The 23,026-nt window shown below is 48.0% G+C and overlaps 1 protein-coding gene across 2 annotated transcripts in view; it reads right to left on the reverse strand.

Annotated features, from left to right (window-relative positions):
• Positions 1 to 2,555: 2,555 nt before the first annotated feature.
• map2k7 (mitogen-activated protein kinase kinase 7) overlaps positions 2,556 to 23,026 on the reverse strand; it is a 51,174-nt gene continuing 30,703 nt past the window's right edge. For both annotated transcript variants that reach the window (XM_078429580.1, XM_078429579.1), the window contains 5 exons: positions 21,423 to 21,602; positions 17,036 to 17,116; positions 14,863 to 15,005; positions 11,662 to 11,707; positions 2,556 to 7,994 (listed from right to left, as the gene is read on the reverse strand). In XM_078429580.1, coding sequence (XP_078285706.1) covers positions 7,857 to 7,994; positions 11,662 to 11,707; positions 14,863 to 15,005; positions 17,036 to 17,116; positions 21,423 to 21,602 — 588 coding nt within the window. In that variant the 3' untranslated portion in view covers positions 2,556 to 7,856. The remainder of the gene's footprint in view (positions 7,995 to 11,661; positions 11,708 to 14,862; positions 15,006 to 17,035; positions 17,117 to 21,422; positions 21,603 to 23,026) is intronic.

Below are 23,026 nucleotides of genomic sequence, written 5' to 3' on the forward strand. Positions count from 1 at the left end.
TTTTCTGACCAATCTACCATATGTGATGCTCCTTTTGGTTGGCCTTTGTGTGAGGTGCACACAAAGCAGGCACCATCAATGTGTTCACTGCAGGTAAGAAGCTCGCTGCAGAGAATATCATTTAAAAAAAAACTTTATTCAAGATTAAAACGTAAAAAAATAAAAATGCAATAAAACTGCATTTGCCTCTCAAGGACATCCAACAGACTGATAAATTGGACTATTGTGACTGAATTGAATTCTGGCATTACTGTCTGATACAGGATTCACACCACTGACTGAGCAGAAAGTGTGTGTGTGTGCGTGTGTATGTGTGTGCACATTCGTAGATCTAGAAGTCTGTGTGTGTGTGTGCGTGTGCATGTCTGTGTGTGTGCGTGCGTGTGTGGGTCTGCATGTCTGTGTGTGTGTGTGTGTGTGGGTCTGCATGTCTGTGTGTGTGTGTGTGCGTGTGCATGTCTGTGTGTGTGTGCGTGCGTGTGTGGGTCTGCATGTCTGTCTGTGTGTGTGTGGGTCTGCATGTCTGTGTGTGTGTGCATGTGCATGTCTGTGTGTGTGTGTGCGTGCGTGTGTGGGTCTGCATGTCTGTGTGCGCGCATGTGTACGTAAGGGGGGAGAGGCTGCCTATTCTCATGAGGACAACACACTCCACAAACCCAGGCATTAAGAGAGTGAGGATAATTAAAGGTCAAAATGCCTCTTTCATAAACTGCACTATCAAAAGCTTTTTACAGAGAAGGTAGACACACAATGCTGGAGTAACTCAGCGGGTCATGCAGCATCTCGGGAGAGAAGGAATGGGTGACGTTTCGGGCCCGAAACATCACCCATTCCTTCTCTCCCGAGATGCTGCATGACCCGCTGAGTTACTCCAGCATTGTGTGTCTACCTTCTGTTTACATAGAAGTCTACTTCAGCATAAAGGGCTGACAGACATTAAATTCTAAGTTAAAACAAGTCCAACACAACTAAAAATAATCAACTTGGAATAATAATGATTTGACAGATGATGAAAACCATCAGGATCGACGGATGGTGGAAATTTGAAATAAAACCCAAGAATGCTTGGGCGGCACGGTGGCACAGTGTTAAAGTTGCTGCCTTACAGTGAATGCAGCGCCGGAGACTCGGGTTCGATCCTGACTACGGGCGCTGTCTGTATGGAGTTTGTACGTTCTCCCCGTGACCTGCGTGGGTTTTCTCCGAGATCTTCGGTTTCCTCCCACACTCCAAAGACGTGCAGGTATGTGGGTTAATTGGCTGGGCAAATGTAAAAAATTGTCCCTAGTGTGTGTAGGATAGTGTTAATGTGCGGGGATCGCTGGCGCGGCGCGGACCCAGTGGGCCAAAGGGCCTGTTTCCGCGCTGTATCTCTAAATCTAAATGCTAGAAAGGCTCAGCAGATCAGGGGGCATCTGTGGAAGGATGATCAGAGATAATGTTTCAGGTCAAAGACTCCTCATCAGGAACATTAACTCCATTTCACCCTCAGGTGAAGCCTGACCTGCTGTGCGTTTCCATTTTGACTATGTGATGATTTTGCATCATGCAGTTCAGTTCAAGATGTGGAACTTAGTACTGCAAAATCCTCTCTAAAGGCTCTTCGTGAATTCAGAGTAGATTCCCAATGAGCGATTGATTCCAATCCCCTTCTGACGACATTACTCTCATTAACGTCAGTGGTGAGTCCAGATGGGGATATGGGTAAGTTGATTTGAACATCTCATGTCCCTAAGTGACAGGAGCAGAATCAGGCCATTCGGCCCATCAAGTCTACTCCGCCATCCAATCATGGCTGGTCTACCTCTCCCTCTCAACCCCATTCCCCTGCCTTCTCCCCATAACCCCTGACACCATTTAAGCCCTTATCTCTTCAATGGACTCTACAAATGTTGAGTCGTGGCTCTTTACTAAGCCCTACCACATTTCAAGAGTATGTCAAATGCCTCTTGGTGCACAAGCAAGAAATCTTTGGGTTGTTCTCACAATCACTTAGACGTAAACGCTTTGCGGTTCAAAACCATTTTGCTGCTATTTTGATCCATTTTCCTCACACAACAACAATCAATGCATCCGTTTCCTGAAGTCCGTTCACCTGTCCACAGTACTGGTTCTCTAGTTCATCCATCTCTGTTATGCCAAGGCTGCTGTCTGATTTCACTCCATGCCTGCACCTCCCCTCCCCTCGCCTCGGTCACGAGGACCAGCAGAAGGTGGGATCTGGCATTGTATTGACCCAGTCATTCCCGGCAGCCCCTTCAGTCCCGGCATTACACACTGAGTGAAAACACCAGCACACACGTGTACAACGTGCACACACTTAAACTCACACCCTTACACTCGTGCACTCACACTCTGCGACGTTGTGTAGAAAAATAACTGCAGATGCTGGTACAAATCGAAGGTATCACAAAATGTTGGAGTAACTCAGCGGGTCAGGCAGCATCTCAGAGAAGGAATGGGTGACGTTTCGGGTCGAGACCCTTCATCAGTCTGAAGAAGGGTCTCGACCCGAAACGTCACCCATTCCTTCTCTCCTGAGATGCTGCCTGACCCGCTGAGTTACTCCAGCATTTTGTGATACATTGCGTATATACACTTATCCTGTTTACACACACTTTCAGTGACACCACTTACACACTTAGTGGCACAGCTCAGGGGAATGGAGTTAGGAGGGAGAGGTGGATCAGCCGTGATTGAACAGCGGATTAGACTTGATGGGCCGAATGGCCTAATGCTGCTCCCATCACTTATGACCGTACGATTTATGACCTTGTACACACTTATACCGTGGACACACACACTCTTACGGTGACACTGTTTGCACATATTTACACTGACACCGTTTGATGCACACACGCACACAGCAATCACCATGATCCACATCTCAGAGGACAGTGAGTTGAGAGTCCATTGCAAGGGATCACCATCTTGGGCCTGGAAGTTATGCCGTAGTGCAAAAGAACGTGGTACGTCTGTCAGCTGCACAGTATTACTTTGCCAAGCTGTGTGCGGACGATGTTAATGTCTTTGCACATTAAATCGCACAAAGTCTCGCCGCGGCTTTAGGGTTCACCAGTGAGAGGCTTCTCAAGGCTCGGCCACAAGTTTCTCTCCGGCCTGAATTCTCCTTTGCACGTGCGCGCTGGAGGACGCTGCTGGGAAACAGGGCCAGGCTTGGCCATCGCAGCCTCCTGAGATTCGCTGGGTGAGATTATGGCTTATCTTATCATTGGCTTCAACTCCCGGTCTCCCGCCTCGTCCCCGCGACCTTCCGTCTCCCTGCGGCCCACAACTCCCTCTCTCTCGCCTCCGAGGGTGGCAGGCCCTTCATGGGGCGAGAACTTTACTAGAAAGGAGCGCAGGTGACAGGGCAGGAGAGTGAACTCGGTCAAATGCAGAACACAGAGCAGTGGAGGGCGCACAAATCCCCACAAACCCCCTCCACCATCCCACACCTCCATCCCATCATTGGTCTCAGCTCCAGTTCATTGTCCGATTCTCTGATAGATTCTCTTGTAATCTACTTAACTCTTCAATATATTTGATGACTCGGCATCAACAGCTCTCCAGGGCAGTGACTTCCAAAGATCCACGACCCTCTGGAGAGAAGCAGTCTCTCAATCTTATCTCAATCCCTTTTATCACGGGACTTCCAGGCACCCCTTTAAATAAACTATCAAATAAACAACTTTGTAGAAAGCATCTACTCAAACAATCTGTTGCACTTAATAATCTGCTTTATTAAAGTAATAAGATTTCCAGTAAGTTTAAAGCTTCTAACTGGCATTTTTTTTTCTTTCTCTTTGGTGTTTTTTGTTTCAATTTCAGTCGGCAAAAGCTACAAGGTCTTGTTTCTGAGCTGAACTTAATGCTCGGTGGATAGTTTATTGCAAAGTGCCTCTTAACATTAGGCGCCAGTTTAAAGGATCTCAAGATGAAGGCAGCTTGATAATGTGGTGACAAACGTACTAAAGGTTAGCACACTGGAAATATCTACGCTGTGAGCGAGGAAGTGCTTTATATTCCGATTCCTGAGAGAGTCAAAGGATTTGGGATTGCGGGGAGAAGGGGGACTGGGATGTTAAGAAAATAAACAATGGCGTTTCCATGGAGCAAATGGGCCCCCCTTTCCTGCAGGATTCTGTGACAATACCACATCAACATTAACTCCAGGGCGGAAGCTGAATGTTTGCGAAATAGATTTTTAAAATTCAAAACTGGCTTGTGGAAGGTAATATGAAGGTGACGCAATTAATAATGACATTATCAAACCTTGTCCACCTCTCCCATCTGCCTCACACACTCCCACTTCCACGAACTGTCTCACATACCCTTTTCCCCTTCTGCTTCAAGCAGCAGCACCTTGTAGTTCTGCAACAGCGCCCAGCCAGCCAGAGAGCGGACAAATCTTGGTGTTGGAACTTTACCTGAACGCTCCACTCTCTGAACAAGAGCCTCACCACAGTTGCTATGCAGTTGCTGAGTTTCTATCCCTTTTATACAGATCCTCTTGCATCATCTTCCACCTATATCAGCCTCTCAAGCCTGCCCCGCCATTCAGTGTGATCATGATCATGGCTGATCTCTCCCTGGGCTCAGCTCCACAATGCCAACCCAAACAATGGCCTGTGTAACAGGGCTCCAATATTTTCAAATGGCCCTGCTGGACAGACAAGCTCATCCAATATATAAAGCGATGTTTAAAATACAACTGCAGATGATGATGAGAGAGCAGTGGAAATTTCCCTCACATTCTCAAATCATTTGATGGACAAAAGACAATAGGTGCAGGAGGAGGCCATTCGGCCCTTAACGCCAGCACCACCATTCACTGTGATCATGGCTGATCATTCTCAATCAGTGCCCCGTTCCTGCCCTCTCCCCATACCCCCTGACTCTGCTATCTTTAAGAGCTCCATCTAACTCTCTCTTGAATGCATCCAGAGAACTGGCCTCCACTGCCTTCTGAGGCAGAGAATTCCACAGATTCACAACTCTCTGGGTGAAGTTCTTCCTCATCTCCGTTCTAAATGGCCTACCCCTTATTCTTAAACTGTGGCCCCTGGTTCTGGACTCCCCCAACATAGGGAACATGTTTCCTGCCTCTAACGTGTCCAATCCCTTAATAATCTTATATGTTTCATTAAGATCCCCTCTCGTCCGTCAAAATTCTAGTGAGTACAAGCCCTGTCGCTCCATTCTTTCAACATACGACAGTCCCGCCATCCCGGGGATTAACCTCGTCTATGCGGGTACTTTAGAGAAAGATTAAACTGCTTCTTGCTCACACCGACCCTCAACAGACCATCAAACCAAGCAGCTAACCGCCAGTGGTAAATTCTGAACCGCTTTCCGAATTCCCATCCAACTCCCTCTGTCTACCTCTTACCTGCCCTTCTTTCTAAGACCAACCTGATCCCGCACATACCGTGACGCCCATTTTGAAACTAATTCCACAGCCCGCACCTTCAAAACTACACCACAATATAAGCCAGACTTTCAGCTTCCACCAAAAAGACAGGAGTTATAGATCCTGAGAGAAAGAAAGGGTCAGCCCTCAAGGGGAAAGAGAAATTGTTCACATGCTCTCGATTCAATTAAATATATAAATGGAAAAGGGCCCTGTTATATGGTGAAGTAGCCATACTTCACAGGTGCGGACAAAAGACTGGGTGTAGAATACACAAAGGGATCACAACAATCAAATGCTATTATTACAAAAGTTAGTCTACTTACAGTGAAACTTTCTCCAAGATGGTTTGCAAGTCAGAGACAAGCAAGGACGGAGATGTTCTATAAAACGCTTCACTCACAGGGTGCTGGGCCCACTATCTCTGGCTCGCACACATACAGGGAGGGAGCAGCACTATTTATTTCAGTAGACGTGATCCAAAGGTTGACAGGTACAACGTGCAGTGCAGAAGGAGAGTTCGTCTTCGTCACATCGAGTGTAAAAATGGTTTGGTTCGAGACTGCAGTCAACTGAAATCAGTTCATGAAATCAGAACAAATCAAGGTTGATTTAGAGTGTGGCTGCCATCACCTGCTATCAATGTGATGGGATTCAGCAATTTAACTTAAACACCACAGCCTCAAAGCATTACAGGACGAAGACTTGATTTTTCGGGAACAGAGTTCCCTCTGTTTCAACGCTCACCTCCCGGATGCCAGCCCTCCACTACCTGCCCAAGGCACAACCTTCCTGCAACTTCACTCAATAGAGAGAGACAGAGAGAGACAGACAGAGAGAGACAGACAGAGAGACAGAGAGAGGGAGACAGAGCCAGAGAGAGAGACAGAGACGGAGAGAGGGAGACAGAGAGAGGGAGACGGAGAGAGGGAGACGGAGAGAGGGAGACGGAGAGAGGGAGACGGAGAGAGGGAGACAGAGACAGGGAGACAGAGACAGGGAGACAGACAGGGAGACAGAGAGAGGGAGACAGAGAGAGGGAGACAGAGAGAGGGAGACAGAGAGAGGGAGACAGAGAGAGGGAGACAGAGAGAGGGAGACAGAGAGAGGGAGACAGAGAGAGGGAGACAGAGAGAGGGAGACAGAGAGAGGGAGACAGAGAGAGACACAGAGAGAGACAGAGGGAGAGACAGAGGGAGACAGAGAGAGAGAGACAGAGAGAGGGAGAGACAGAGAGAGAGAGACAGAGACAGAGAGAGACAGAGACACAGAGAGAGAGACAGTCGAGGGAAATAGCCTGTCAGTCGGTGGAGGGAGGCCATGTCACAGAAAGTCACTGCGGACTACCGAAAGGGCTAATTTATCAGCTGTAGTGTGCACCAGCTCAAGACTGCCGGTAAAAGAGGAGAGTGTGGAGAAAGCACAGAGGCAGGTTTGGAAGAATTCAGAATCCAGACTGCATGTGGTGAGATGCTGCCCGCGGGGATCGATGCGTCCGCGTTCAGCGGGCAGGCCGGTGGCAAACTGGGGCGCTGGCGCCACCACCCACAGTGCACCGGCACCCGTATGTACGGCAACAATAATGCAGGTATTATCGAAAGAAATGGCCAGCACAAGTGTGATCCAGGTTGCAGCAGCACTGATAGTTACTCTGAATCACCGTTTGCATATAGAGGTCGTTCACTAAAACCACTTGATCATCTGCGTTATGGCCCAGCGTATGACCAACCCATGATTACAGGCACTGGGCATGCATCAGAACACACTGCATCAAAATAAAAACAAGAAGAAAATAATGAACCAAGCAAACAGCCTTGGTATATTCCGCCAGACTTTCGCTTAAAGAGTCATTCTGAAAGCCCTGTCCGATCTTAACCTTTTTCCAAAAAGGCTTTAAAAGTAACTGTTTGAAATAAAATAAAGCAGCAGTTTTTCATGCGTTTGAAACACATTAGACTATTGTAATACATTGAGTTCACATCAGCTACACTTTCATATTTAATAAATTAGGTAAAATCCTTTTTTTTGTTGTAAATCACAGTGCATAACCCGGTAGTTATTTAAACACTATATAAAGTTGCGGTTCCTCTGCAGTGTGCAATCACCATTTGTCGCGTTAGGAGAGGTGACGGGGAGGCCAGAGGCCAACGGCAGCGTGTAAGCTTCTCACAGTAACGGTGAAACAAACCCCTTAGTCCAACACTCGCGGCCTGGGACACCTTCCCTCCTTTACTTCCCACCGACTGAAGGCGTCTTCAAACGACACAACGACAACCCACACTCCTGAGTCAATCAAAAAAGAACACAACACTAAGACAGAGAAAGAAAAAACAAACCCCCCATGGATAGACTATGTACAATTCATCGTGCTCAGGAGCGGTGTTGGTGGTGACTTGCTAACACTGCGTTCCTCCCCCACAGCTTGCGTTCACCACTCTGCCGGCTACCTGGAGAAGATGGGGAGGTGCTGCTGGCTGAGGATGCTGCTCGATCGCGGCGATTCTGTCTTTGCCATGACCTCTTTGAACCACGAAGCCACGTCCACTTCTAAGGTCTCGTAGCTTTTAATGAAATTATGTTCCTGCAGTGGGAGGAAAGGAAGGTGTCAGAGTCACAAGAGTCATACAGCAGCCCAACCAGCCAACACGTCCCAACCACACTAGTCCCATCTGCTTGTGTTTGTCCATGTCCCCCTAAACCTGTCCTATCCGTGTGCAGGAAAGAACTGCAGATGCTGCTTTAAATCGAAGGTAGACACAAAATGCTGGAGTAACTCAGCGGGTCAGGCAGCATCTCTGGAGAGAAGGAATGGGTGACGTTTCGGACATGCCCTACCCATGTTTACAGCCCTGCCGTATGAACCTTGACTTCTCTAACTTCAGATAGTCCTTGCTTTCCCTATCTATCCCCTCCCCATTCCCAGTTCTCCCACTAGTCTTCCTGTCTTCTAGCTATTGAGGGCGTGCAGCGTAGGTTTACTAGGTTAATTCCCGGAATGGCGGGACTGTCATATGTTGAAAGACTGGAGCGACTAGGCTTGTATACACTGGAATTTAGGATGATGAGAGGATATCTTATCGAAATGTATAAGATTATTAAGGGGTTGGACACGTTAGAGGCAGGAAACATGTTCCCAATGTTGGGGGAGTCCAGAACAAGGGGCCACAGTTTAAAAATAAGGGGTAGGCCATTTAGAACTGAGATGAGGAAAAACATTTTCAGTCAGAGAGTTGTGAATCTGTGAAATTCTCTGCCTCAGAAGGCAGTGGAGGCCAATTCTCTGAATGCATTCAAGAGAGAGCTAGATAGAGCTCTTAAGGATAGCGGAGTCAGGGGGTATGGGGAGAAGGCAGGAACGGGGTACTGATTGAGAATGATCAGCCATGATCACATTGAATGGCGGTGCTTGCTCGAAGGGCCGAATGGCCTCCTCCTGCACCTATCGTCTATTGTCTCCGACTACATCCTATCTCTGTCCCGCCCCGCTCCCCTGACATCAGTCTGAAGAAGGGTCTCGCCCCAAAACGTCACCCATTCCTTCTCTCCCGAGATGCTGCCTGACCCGCTGAGTTACTCCAGCATTTTGTGAATAAATACCTTCGATTTATACCAGCATCTGCAGTTATTTTGGTACACTCTGGGCGGCTTAATGGTAATTATGTAGTGTCTTTCCGCTGTCTGGTTAGCACGCGACAAAAGCTTTCCTCTGTATCTCAGTGCACGCGACGATAAACTAAACTAAAGATAATAACTCATTTCTGCAATCTCGTCATTGATGAAGAGGAGCCTTCGTGAGGTGGCTCAGAGGTGGTCACTGGCCAAGTCGGCATGCATGCAGCCACCAAGTTCCGCAAGATGATAGCAGAGATTTAAAAAAGGCAGGTTGGGATGGGCAATAAATGTGAAACAGATGGAATAAAATCTCCCCGAACGCGAACAGACTCCGCTGCGAATCTGCTTCATAACGTTCTGCTTACACCTCCAGAGCACAGAATGTATTTGCAGCACATCTATGCTCATGTAACAGTACAATGGGAGCTGGTTCATTTGCTGCCTATTCCTGTGGATATAAAGTATTTATCCAGGTTCTCCAGAGATGCAGCCTATCCATGTTCTGCAGAGATACTGCCAATAGACAATAGGTGCAGGAGGAGGCCATTCGGCCCTTCAAGCCAGCACCGCCATTCAATGTGATCATGGCTGATCATTCTCAATCAGTACCCCGTTCCTGCCTTCTCCCCATAACCCCTGACTCCGCTATCCTTAAGAGCTCCATCTAGCTCTCTCTTGAATGCATTCAGAGAATTGGCCTCCACTGCCTTCTGAGGCAGAGAATTTCACAGATTCACAACTCTCTGACTGAAAAAGTTTTTCCTCATCTCAGTTCTAAATGGCCTACCCCTTATTCTTAAACTGTGGCCCCTTGTTCTGGACTCCCCCAACATTGGGAACATGTTTCCTGCCTTTAACGTGTCCAACCCCTTAATAATCTTATACCTTTCGATAAGATCCCCTCTCATCCTTCTAAATTCCAGTGTATACAAGCCTAGTCGCTCCAGTCTTTCAACATACGACAGTCCCGCCATTCCAGGAATTAACCTAGTGAACCTACGCTGCACGCCCTCAATAGCAAGAATGTCCTTCCTCAAATTTGGAGACCAAAACTGCACACAGTACTCCAGGTGCGGTCTCACTAGGGCCCTGTACAACTGCAGAAGGACCTGCCTATCCATGTTCTGCAGAGATGCTGGCTATCCATGTTCTCCTGGCTATCCATGCTCTCCATGGATGCTACCTGACCCGCTGAGTTACTCCAGCACTTTGTGTCTTTTTGATACAAAGTCAGGGCTTTTGTTTATAACCAACGGGGGTGTCGCCATTGACGGTCTGTGATCTGCACACCAGAGTCCCTGTGTTCCATTTAATGTTTCACTGCATTCCTCACTGCATATCAAGCCCTGACCACTGCCTCACTCTGGCAGCTTCCAAGTTCTCATAGCTCCAAGCTGTGAGAGTATCTGCCTCCACCACCTTCTCCATCAGTGTGATCCAGGTTGTAATCACCCTTTGGGTGAAATAATTCCTGCTCAGATCCCACTTAAACCTCTTCACAAAAACTACACCCTCTGGTCTTGGAACCTCTGCAATGGGGAAAAGATTCTTACAAGAGTTATAGATTGATACAGTGTGGAAACAGGCCCTTCGGCCCAACTTGCCCACACCGGCCAACATGTCCCAGCCACACTAGTCCCACCTGCCCGCTTTTGGTCCATATCCCTCCAAACCTGCCCAATCCATGTACCACTTCTTCCACGCATCTTATTATTTTGTGAACCTCTATCAGGTTCCCCTTTCTGTCTCCTCTACTCCAAGGGAAAAGCAAGAGGCCTGGGTGTCCTTGAGTCCACTGACCATTCAGGTGCGGCAAGCAATTGTGAGACAAATGGAATATCGGTCGGTCTCTCCCCCATTCAAGAACTCAAATCCTTGGCTTTTATTTATTCTTCCCCAAACTGAAATGCACCACTTCTTCCATATACGGCCCCTTTATCCAGGTTCTGTCTTGAAGGGCCCAAAGGACTACTCCTGCACCTGTTGTTTGTTGTCTATTTATTCAGACCCAAGGCAAGTATCCCTCATTTGTGTCGTTACAACTTGGCTGGGAACACTGTGACTGTGAACTTCTTCAGGCAAACACAACTTCATCAGGCAAACACAACTTCATCAGGCAAACACAACTTCATCAGGCAAACACAACTTCATCAGGCAAACACAACTTCATCAGGCAAACACAACTGCTCGGCTGAAGTGTGGAGTTCATAGTCACAGGGAGTCTTTTCACTCCTTAGTTTAGTGTAGAGATACAGCGCGGAAACAGGCCCTTCGGCCCACCGGGTTCATGCCGACCAGCGATCCCCGCACATTAATACTATTCTATACCCACTAGGGACAATCTTTACATTTACCAAGCCAATTAACCTACAAACCTGTACATCTTTGGAGTGTGGGAGGAAACAGAAGATCTTGGTGAAAACCCACGCAGATCACGGGGAGAACGTACAAACTCCGTACAGACAGCGCCCGTAATCTGGATCGAACCCGGGTCTCCGGCGCTGCATTCGCTGTAATGCCCTGTGCTTGGAACTTAATTAACCCCAGCACCAGATCTGTATTCATCTCAGGACAAGTGCATGAGGACAAAACATAACACTAATACTCACAAGCAAACATCACGAAGGGATACTCACAAGCAATTTGTTGTATTTTGGTCTCTTCCTGTGATCTTTTGTAAGGCTAAAAAAGGAAAGAGATACAAGTTCATGTGATTGAAGCAGAATTAGGCCATTCGGCCCATCGAATCTATTCCGCCATTCAATCATGGCTGATCTACCTTTCCCTCTCAACCCCATTCCCCTGCCTTCTCCCCATAATCCCTGACCCTCATACTAATGAAGAATCCATCTATCTCTGCCTTAAACATATCCATAAGGAGATGAAATAAATTGAAAACAAAGGACAGTTTGTTTTATTGGAGGATTAAACTTTAATTTTGTTTGGGATAAGCAGATGAGCTGATGCCAGGCAGGTGCTGGCTTTTAAAGGACATTCAGTGTACTCTTTTGCAACCCTATGTAGCTTTGGTGATGGAATGATTGCATCATGGCCTGGTTTGGCAACTCAAAAGCCCAAGAATGAAGGCAATTACAAAAAGTGGTGGGCACCGACCGCCCAGTCCACCTGAAACGGCAAGGCTTGTGGGGCGCTGCTAAAGGATCTGCTGCTAATGTTTTGGTGCCAGATACCACAGGACACCTTCAGGGGTCTTGTAGAGTCCATGCCTCGGCGGGTCGGCGCTGTTTTGGCGGCACACGGAGGACCAACAGCATACGGAGGACCAAAAGACTAGGAGCAAAGAGGTCCTTCTGCAGTTGTACAGGGCCCCAGTGAGACCGCACCTGGAGTACTGTGTGCAGTTTTGGTCTCCAAATTTGAGGAAGGATATTCTTGCTATTGAGGGCGTGCAGCATAGGTTTACTAGGTTAATTCCCGGAATGGCGGGACTGTCGTATTTTGAAAGACTGGAGCGACTAGGCATGTATGCACTGGAATTTAGAAGGATGAGAGGGGATCTTATCGAAACATATAAGATTATTAAGGGGTTGGACACGTTAGAGGCATGAAACATGTTCCCAAGGTTGGGGGAGTCCAGAACCAGGGGCCACGGATTAAGAATAAGGGGTAGGCCATTTAGAACGGAGATGAGGAAAAACCTTTTCAGTCAGAGTTGTGAATCTGTAGAATTCTCTGCCTCAGAAGGCAGTGGAGGCCAATTCTCTGAATGCATTCAAGAGAGAGCTAGATAGAGCTCTTAAGGATAGCGGAGTCAGGGGGGTATGGGGAGAAGGCAGGAACGGGATACTGATTGAGAATGATCAGCCATGATCACATTGAATGGTGATGCGTACAGGCTCGAAGGGCCAAATGGCCTCCTCCTGCACCTATTGTCTATTGTCTATTAGGCAGGTGGTCATAATGCTTTGGCAGTGTATGACAATTAATCTCTCTCGACTCTTGTGTTGAATGTGTTGGATGTACTTACCAGTCCACCTGTGTGGGAACATATATCAGTTAACAATCATAACATCAGTTCAGGGAAGTTGAATTTAAAAGGAGAAATGACAGGCAACAACTGAGATTGAGAGATTTAGGTAAGGCCAAACTTGGGGGATCTGAGAGAAACAGCCCACAATAGATGGAAGGTAGACACAAAATGCTGGAGTAACTCAGCAGGTCAGGCAGCATCTCGGGAGAGAAGGAATGGGTGACGTTTCGGGTCGAGACAAAAAGGTCTCGATCCGAAACGTCACCCATTCCTTCTCTCCCGAGATGCTGCCTGACTCACTGAGTTACTCCAGCTTTTTGTGTCTACCTTCGATTTAAACCAGAATCTGCAGGTTTTTTCCCCCCACGAAAGACTGACCTGTTCACGAATATAATTAATCACAAAGATTTGCAGCAATATGAAATTATTAGCACCCCAAAGACACAAGAGCTTGCAAAAATCTTTGATTGCCAAAATGGATTGCCATGGCCAAATTAAGAGCAACAAAAGTAAAGGAAACAGCAAGCAAAATGGTGACAATTTTCCAGGAAATATTGGTAATATTACCAATAATGGTAAATATTTCCCAGGACGTATCCCAAGAAATTGGGAAAAATACAAAGGACAAAAAAGCAAGAAATGTTAATACGGTAACAAAATAGAATGCATTAAAAATTTTTTAAAGGAACATGTAAATATATAGTGCTTTGGTTAGGTCACACTTGGAGTATTGTGTGCAGTTCTGGTCACGCCATAATGGGATTGATAGAATATAGAAAATAGGTGCAGGAGGAGGCCATTTGGCCCTTCAAGCCAGTACCGCCATTCATTGTGATCATGGCTGATCATCCACAATCAGTAACCCGTGCCTGCCTTCTCCCCATATCCCTTGATTCCACTAGCCCCTAGAGCTCTATCTAACTCTCTCTTAAATTCATCAAGTGAATTGGTCTCCACTGCCCTCTGTGGCAGAGAATGCCACAAATTATAGACAATAGACAATAGGTGCAGGAGGAGGCCATTCGGCCCTTCGAGCAAGCACCGCCATTGAATGTGATCAAGGCTGATCATTCTCAATCAGTACCCCGTTCCTGCCTTCTCCCCATTAATTTATTGCATCGTATGGGAGGCGCATTCCCAATCTCGTTGTACCCCTGTACAATGACAATAAAGATGTATTGTATTGTATCAATCTATGACTCTATGCTGTCTGACTCGCTGAGTTACTCCAGCACTTTGTGTCCTTTTGGGTTTAGGTTTATTATTGTTGTCACGTGTACGGTGGTGAAAAGCTTTGCTTTGCTTGCTATCCAGACAGATCAGAGATGCCTATACATAAATACAATCAGGTCAAACACAATCAGTAACCCATGCCTGCCTTCTACAAACACAAGTACAATAGATAGAGCAAAGGGGAAGATGCAGAGTGCTGAATATAGTTTTAGATTTTTAACAGCGCGGAAACAGGCCCATCGGCCCACCGAGTCCGCTCCGCCCAGCGATCCCTGCACACTAACACTATCCTACACACACTAGGGACAATTTTTACATTTACCCAGTCAATTAACCTACAAACCTGTACGTCTTTGGAGTGTGGGAGGAAACCGAAGATCTCGGAGAAAACCCACGCAGGTCACGGGGAGAACGTACAAACTCCGTACAGACGGCGCCCGTAGTCGGGATGGAACCCGGGTCTCCGGCGCTGCATTCGCTGTAAGGCGGCAACTCTACCGCTGCGCCACCGTGACCGCCCTCAGCATTGTGGTGCATCAAGCCATTACTAGTTGTGGAAAATATAAATTGATGTTATGTGTTGCTTTATAATATATCGCCACGTTTTACTCACCAATCTTTTACAAACGACTGGAAGTCCATTGAGAAACCCATGGTCTGAGGAAGCAGAGGGGGGTCTTCCTGCAGCACTTTTGTTAAAACCTCGAAGTCTGTTTTACAGTTTATGTACGGAAACTGCCCTGTGGCGAGTTCAACCTGCAGACAGATGCAGAGCTCAGTTAGAGAAGCCAACCGGGTCATTAAACACCAGACGTTTACAAGTGAACACCCATTTGTTCTGATAGAAATGGGACATTATTTCATTCCACAGTGCGTGAATTCCATGGTCTAGACCCATTTCTAAGCAGGATTTTGAGAGGCTCGGAGTTGAACCATTGAAAGCTGATGTATTTTAAGGCTGTATTTTCATTTCAGCTGAGTTTAGAGTTACAGCATGGAAACAGGCCCAACGTGTCCACATCGAATATCACACTAGTTCTCTGTTATCTCACTGCCAACCATTCCATACACAGTAGGGGAAATTTACAGAGGCCAATCTAGACAATAGACAATAGGTGCAGGAGGAGGCCATTCGGCCCTTCGAACCAGCACCGCCATTCAATGTGATCATGGCTGATCATTCTCAATCAGTACCCCGTTCCTGCCTTCTCCCCATACCCCCTGACTCCGCTATCGAGCTCTCTCTTGAATGCATTCAGAGAATTGGCCTCCATTGCCTTCTGAGGCAGAGAATTCCACAGATTCACAACTCTCTGACTGAAAAAGTTTTTCCTCATCTCCGTTCTAAATGGCCTACCCCTTATTCTTAAACTGTGTGGCCCCTGGTTCTGGACTCCCCCAACATTGGGAACATGTTTCCTGCCTCTAACGTGTCCAAACCCTTACTAATCTTATAATCTACCCACAAACCCGCATGGTGGCGCAGCTGATAGAGCTGCTGCCTCACAGCGCCAAAGTCCCGAGTTCGATCGTCACCTAGGGCGCTGTCTGTGCGGAGTTTGCACGTCCGCTCCGTGACCGCGTGGGTTTCCTTCGGGCGCTCCGGTTTCCTCCCACATCCCAAAGAGGTGCGGGGTTGTTACTACAGTTACAATATCTATCTGCCAGTGGACATATTCATGCATGGCCGAACACTAAGGTCGCTGAGCTTGCCAGGACACTTTAGTTAGTTAGTGCATCAGATTTCGTCAGATAGTCTTGTTATTTAGAGTGTGATACAATGTACAGATGAGGGAAGTCTGGTTGATGTAGTTTACATGCACTTCAGTAAGAGGAGTATACGATGTTCTTCCAATCTGCCTCATCCTGATACAAAACTCATCAGTTTTATCACCATTGCCTCATGCAGGTCTGGACTTGAAAGCTCAACATACCACTTGGGCCTCCCTCCATAGATGCTGCTTGACCCATGGAGTTCTTCCAGCTTTCTGTTAATTAAAACCGAGTCAAGGATCTGAAGTCACCTCTGTGCTCTATCTACAATATAGTGAACGTATGTCTGAGGACAGAAGCTTACTAGATCATAAGGTCATACGTGATAGGAGTAGAATTAGGCCATTCGGCCCATCAAGTCGACTCTGCCATTCAAACCTGGCTGATCTATCTCTCCCTCCCAACCCCATTCTCCTGCCTTCTCCCCATAACCCCTGACACCCAAGAATCTATCTATCTCTGCCTTAAATATACCCACTGACTTGGCCTCCACAGCCTTCTGTGGCAAAGAATTCCACAGATTCACCGCCCTCTGACTAAAGATGTGACTGTAGAAACAAGAAACAGAAGAAGGGTCTCGACCCGAAACGTCACCCATTCCTTCTCTCCCGAGATGCTGCCTGACCCGTTGAGTTACTCCAGCATTTTGTGAAGAAACAGAAGATGCTGGGTTGCACAAAATGACACAAAATGCTGGAGTAACTCGACGGGTCAGGCATCACCTCTGGAGAACATGGATAGGAAATGTTTTGAGACCTATTCTGAGGAAGGGTCCTGACCTGAAACGTTACCTATCCATGTTCTCCAGAGAGCCGCTTGACACGCTGAGCTATTCCAGCACGTTGTGTCTTTAGACGTTGCTGTATTACAGTGAATGTACACAATGCACCAGTTGTAAAAGTGTGCTGCTGCACTAACCTTACAGCAGGTTTGCCAGTTTGGTTACACTGACTACACGGGTATAACTGAAGGAAGAGTACAAGTCATAAACCAGATTGCTCGCGGTTCCTTACCAGTGAAATGCCCAGACTCCAGACGTCTGCCCTGATGTCGTAATCAGGTTTGGTTGGATCAGGAGGATCTATCCTTTCCGGCTGCAGACAGAAAGGGATCAGAAAATACAAGATTCAGTATTTACTTCTACAAAGCAGAAATACAGATTCAGCACTCAGCACCGATCAGCCAAAACATTATGACCACTGACAGGCGAAGTGAATAACACTGATTATCTTGTTACAATGGCACCTGTCAAGGGGTGGGATATATTCGGCAGCAAGTGAATAGTCAGTTCTTGAAGTTGACGTGTTGGATGCAGGAGAAATGGGCAGGAGTAAAGACCTGAGCGACTTTGACAAGGGCCAAATTGTTATGGCCAGACGACTGGGTCAGAGCATCTCTGAAACGGCAAGGCTTGTGGGGTGCTCCCGGTCAGCAGTGGTGAGTACCGACCGACAGTGGTCCGAGGAGGGACAAACCACAAACCGGCGACAGGCAGGGTGTTGGGCGCCCAAGGCTCATCGATGTGCGAGGGCAACGAAGGCTATCCCGTCTGGTCCGAACCGACAGAAGGTCGACTGTGGCACAAGTCACAGAAAATGTTAATGGTGGTCACGGGAGGAATGTGTCACAATACACAGTGCATCGCACCCTGCTGCGTATGGGGCTGCACACGGAGGACCAACAGCATATTAGGCAGGTGGGCATAATGTTTTGGCTCATCAGATCATAACGTTTTGGCTGATCGGCGTATTACACATCTCCAATTGTGGAGAACAGAGGCAAATAAATAAATGATGGGTCTTTGTCCCAAACATTATGGTGGCACTGTAGCCCACCACATTTATAAGTACATTGAGAGAAAGAGAGTAACTCTAGGGAGAATAGGCCCCTCAGAATCCAAAGTGGACATCCATGTGAGGAGCCGCAGGAGATGAACAAGGTCTTCAATGAGTATTTCCCCACTCTGGCGAAAGACATGATGACTGGAGAGCTTGCGTCGGGATATGGAGAAGACTTGAGGGCAGAGTGTGCTGCTGTTGGGGTCACGCACAAGAATATTAAACACGGAGCACGTCGGAGAGGGGTAATACGTCCGACTGAGGGTTGGGTAAAGCACAAAGAACAGAGTCGTTATGGCAGAGTGGTGATGCCTTTGGGAGGCCGGAAACAATGGGATAGAAGAGGGATGAGTGCTGGGAGAGGGGGATGGGCACTGGGCAGAGGGATGGGCGCTGGGTGAGGGGGATGGGCACTGGGGCAGAGGGGTCGACGTTGGGGCAGAGGGGTGGGCACTGGGCAGAGGGATGGGCACTGGGCAGAGGGATGGGCACTGGGCAGGGGGGTCAACGTTGAGTGAAGGGGATGGGCACTGGGCAAAGGGATGGGCACTGGGCAAAGGGATGGGCACTGGGCAAAGGGATGGGCACTGGGCAAAGGGATGGGCACTGGGCAAAGGGATGGGCACTGGGCAGAGGGATGGGCACTGGGCAGAGGGATGGGCACTGGGCAGGGGGGTCAACGTTGAGTGAAGGGGATGGGCACTGGGCAGAGGGGTCGACGTTGGGGCAGAGGGCTGGGCACTGGGCAGAGGGATGGGCACTGGGCAGAGGGGTGAGCACTGGGCAGAGTGATGGGCACTGGGCAGAGGGATAGGCGCTGGGCAGAGGGATGAGTGCTGGGCAGAGGGATGGGCACTGGGCAGAGGGGTGAGCACTGGGCAGAGTGATGGGCACTGGGCAGAGCGATGGGCGCTGGGCAGAGGGATGAGTGCTGGGTGAGGGGGATGGGCACTGGGCAGAGGGATGGGCACTGGGCAGAGGGGTCGACGTTGGGGCAGAGGGGTGAGCACTGAGCAGAGGGATGGGCACTGGGCAGAGGGATGGGCACTGGGCAGAGGGATGGGCACTGGGCAGAGGGATGGGCACTGGGCAGAGGGATGGGCACTGGGCAGAGGGGTTGACGTTGAGGCAGAGGGGTGGGCACAGGGGCAGTAATTGAGCCGTGGAGGCAGCACCCTGGTAATCTCTTCTGCACCCTCCCCAAACCTTTTTGAGGACTGACATGAACAAGGTGGGCTGAAGGGTCGGTTTCCGTGCTGTGTCTCTGTGCTCTGTCTTGATGATATATTGCTAATCTCCTCCTCGCATTGATACACATCGCTAATCAATGCTCAGGTCGACTCAAAATGCTGGAGTCACTCAGCGGGTCAGGCAGCATCTCGGGAGAGAAGGAATGGGTGACGTTTTGGGTTGAGACCCTTCCTCAGTCTGAAGAAGGGTCGAGACCCGAAACGTCACCCATCCCTTCTCTCCAGAGATGCTGCCTGACCCGCTGAGTTACTCCAGCGTTTTGTGTCTATCTTCGGTATAAACCAGCCTTTGCAGTTCCTTGCTACACACTATACCCCTCTCCACTGGTATGCATTACTATGAATGAATGAATGAATAGGTTTATTGACCAAGTATGTACACATACAAGGAATGTGCCTTGGTGCTCTGCTCACAAGTAACAAACCAACACATAGTGAACAATTTAGAATAAAGCATAAAGTATTAAAACATTAAGGATACAACATTACAGTTTAAACATGTGAGTGAAATAAACCAGGGCAAAAAGAGACTACAGACTTTTGATTGTTGAATACTATTGAATGCTGCTATTATTGATTGTTGAATACTAACTCGCTGGAATTTAGAAGACTGAGGGGGGATCTTATTGAAACATATAAAATTCTTAAGGGGTTGGAGAGGCTAGATGCGGGAAGATTGTTCCCGATGTTGGGGAAGTCCAGAACCAGGGGTCACAGCTTAAGGATAAGGGGGAAGTCTTTTAGGACCGAGATGAGAAAACATTTCTTCACACAGAGAGTGGTGAGTCTGTGGAATTCTCTGCCACAGAAGGTAGTTGAGGCCAGTTCATTGGCTATATTTAAGAGGGAGTTAGATGTGGCCCTTGTGGCTAAAGGGATCAGGGGGTATGGAGAGAAGGCAGGTACAGGTTACTGAGCTGGATGATCAGCCATGATCATATTGAATGGCAGTGCAGGCTCGAAGGGCCGAATGGCCTACTCCTGCACCTATTTTCTATGTTTCTATTGAATACTACTATTATTGATTTGTTGAATACTATTGAATACTACTATTATTGATTTGTTGAATATTATTGAATGCTACTGCTCGTGGAAAAAAAGCTGTTTTTATGTCTGGCTGTGGCTGCTTTGACAGTCCGGAGTCGCCTTCCAGAGGGAAGTGCTTCAAAGAGTTTGTGGCCAGGGTGAGAGGGGTCAGAGATGATCTTGCCCGCTCGCTTCCTGGCCCTTACAGTGTACAGTTCGTCAATGGGGGGAAGGTTGCAGCCAACAACCTTCTCAGCTGTGCGAACGATCCGTTGCAGCCTCCGGATGTCGTGCTTGGTGGCTGAGCCAAACCAGACCATGATGGAGAAGGTGAGGACGGACTCAATGATGGCAGTATAGAACTGGACCATCATTGCCTGTGGCAGATTGTGTTTCTTCAGTTGCCGCAGGAAGTACATCTTCTGTTGGGCCTTTTTGACTGTGGAGTCGATGGTGGCCCCCCCATTTAAGGTCCCTGGAGATGATGGTTCTAAGGAACTTAAATGACTCCACAGATGTGACTGTGGTGTTGTTGATGGTGAGTGGGGGGAGGGGGAGCTCTCCTAAGTTCTACAATCAGTTCCACTGTCTTAAGAGCATTGAGCTCCAGGTTGTTACGAAGGCACAGGACGCCAGCTGTAGGCAGATTCCTCCCTATCCTGGATCAGTCCAACCAGGGCTGTGTATCTTACTCTTATACCAATAAGATACCAATATCTCTTTGCACAGCGTAGGTTTACTAAGTTAATTCCCAGCGTGCAGCGTAGGTTTACTAGGTTAATTCCCGGAATGGCGGGACTGTCGTATGTTGAAAGACTGGAGCGACTAGGCTTGTGTACACTGGAATTTAGAAGGATGAGAGGGGATCTTATCGAAACGTAGAAGATTATTATGGGGTTGGACACGTCAGAGGCAGGAAACATGTTCCCAATGTTGGGGGAGTCCAGAACAAGGGGCCACAGTTTAAGAATAAGGGGTAGGCCATTTAGAACGGAGACGAGGAAAAGCTTTTTCAGTCAGAGTTGTGAATCTGTGGAATTCTCTGCCTCAGAAGGCAGTGGAGGCCAATTCTCTGAATGTATTCAAGAGAGAGCTAGATAGAGCTCTTAAGAATAGCGGTGTCAGGGGGTATGGGGAGAAGGCAGGAACGGGGTACTGATTGAGAATGATCAGCCGTGATCACATTGAATGGCGGTGCTGGCTCTAAGGGCCGAATGGCCTCCTCCTGCACCTATTGTCTATAACCTCATGACTGCAAGCATTAGTAACCAGACGTGTGGACTCACCGCCATGTACGCTGCACAGCCGGCACTCCTCGTCTTTGCTTTCGAGTCGACCAGTCTCCCGCTAATCCCGAAATCACACAACTTGATTTGTCCCCGCTCGTCCAGAAGAATGTTGGAAGGTTTGACATCCCTGTGAATCACACCGTGCTTTTCCTTCAGGTAGAAGAGAGCTTTGACGATCTGTTTTTTTTTTTAAAACAAAAGGAAAATTTCTGCTACTGATCTGGGACACAGCAACGGCAGTGGATGAAGATATCACATCACTCTGCCACTTTTTATCCTTCAAATGTATTTTCATTAATTGCACTCCAGTTGCCCAAACGCGCGCTAGTGAGCAGGTGATACTGATCATCGGCTTGACGTTGGAGGGATCTTTATCATCAGATGGAGACTGGAACTTTATAAAAGAAAGACATAGAGTGCTGGAGTCGCTCAGCGGGACAGGCAGCATCAAAGAACGCAGGTAGGCACGTGATTTGCGTTTCTGCTTTACCCGCTGAGATACTCGAGTACTCTGTCTGTTTCTGTAAATCTGCAGCCCCTACTTTGTGAACTTCATGTTTGAAGTTAAACGGGGCGGCACGGTGGCATAGCAATAGAGCTACTGCTTTACAGCGCCAGAGACCCGGGTTCGATCCTGACTACGGGTGCTGTCCGTACGGAGTTTGTACGTTCTGCCAGTGACCTGCGTGGGTTTTCTTCGAGATCTTCGGTTTCCTCCCACACTCCAAAGGCGTACAGGTTTGTAGGCTAATTGGCTTGGTGCAAAAATGTAAAAATTGTCCGCAGTGTTTGTAGGGTCGCGATAACGTGCGGACCTGGTGGGCCGAAGGGCCTGTTTCCGTGTTGGATCTCCAAGTTAAATTAAACTGAAACTAAACTTCACAAATGTTCAGTGTGACTTGGCAGTTTTAGCTGGTGCCCTGGTGTAATGTGAGGAATTAACCTGAGGAGCACCTTCAGCAACAGACTGGTCCCACCGAGATGCAGCACAGAACACCACAGGAGATCCTTCTTCCCTGTGGCTATCAAACTGTACAACTCCTCCCCCTTCTGTCGTGGGGTAGACTGAGACTGAGACTGACTCCCCTCTCCTCCCCAATCTTTACACATCTCCAATCCTTTCCACTCGTCACTTTAATTTCATGTTTCATGTATTTTGTGTTTTATGATTGTTGGCAGACCAATTTCCTTCCTGGGATAAATAAAGTTATATCGTATCGTATCGTATCGTGTGCTGGGATGAACACTAGTGCCAGCAAACTGACAGCCGCAGTGAAGGGCATGAACAACCATATGCTAACTCTACCCCGGTGTGGTCATTTAGCTTAGAGATACAGCGCGGAAACAGGCCCTTTTCGGCCCACCGGGTCCGCGCCGACCAGCGATACCCGCACATTAACACTATCCTACACCCACTAGGGACAATTTTGGTTTACATTTACCAAGCCAATTAACCTATAAACCTGGTATTTATTCACAAAGTGCTGGAGTAACTCAGCAGGACAGGCAGCATCTCAGGAGAGAAGTAATGAGCAACCTATAAACCTGTACGTCTTTGGAGTGCGGGAGGAAACCAAAGATCTCAGGGAAAACGCATGCAG

The sequence above is a fragment of the Rhinoraja longicauda genome, chromosome 37 (genome assembly GCF_053455715.1).
Source record: "Rhinoraja longicauda isolate Sanriku21f chromosome 37, sRhiLon1.1, whole genome shotgun sequence".
Lineage (NCBI taxonomy): Eukaryota > Metazoa > Chordata > Chondrichthyes > Rajiformes > Arhynchobatidae > Rhinoraja > Rhinoraja longicauda.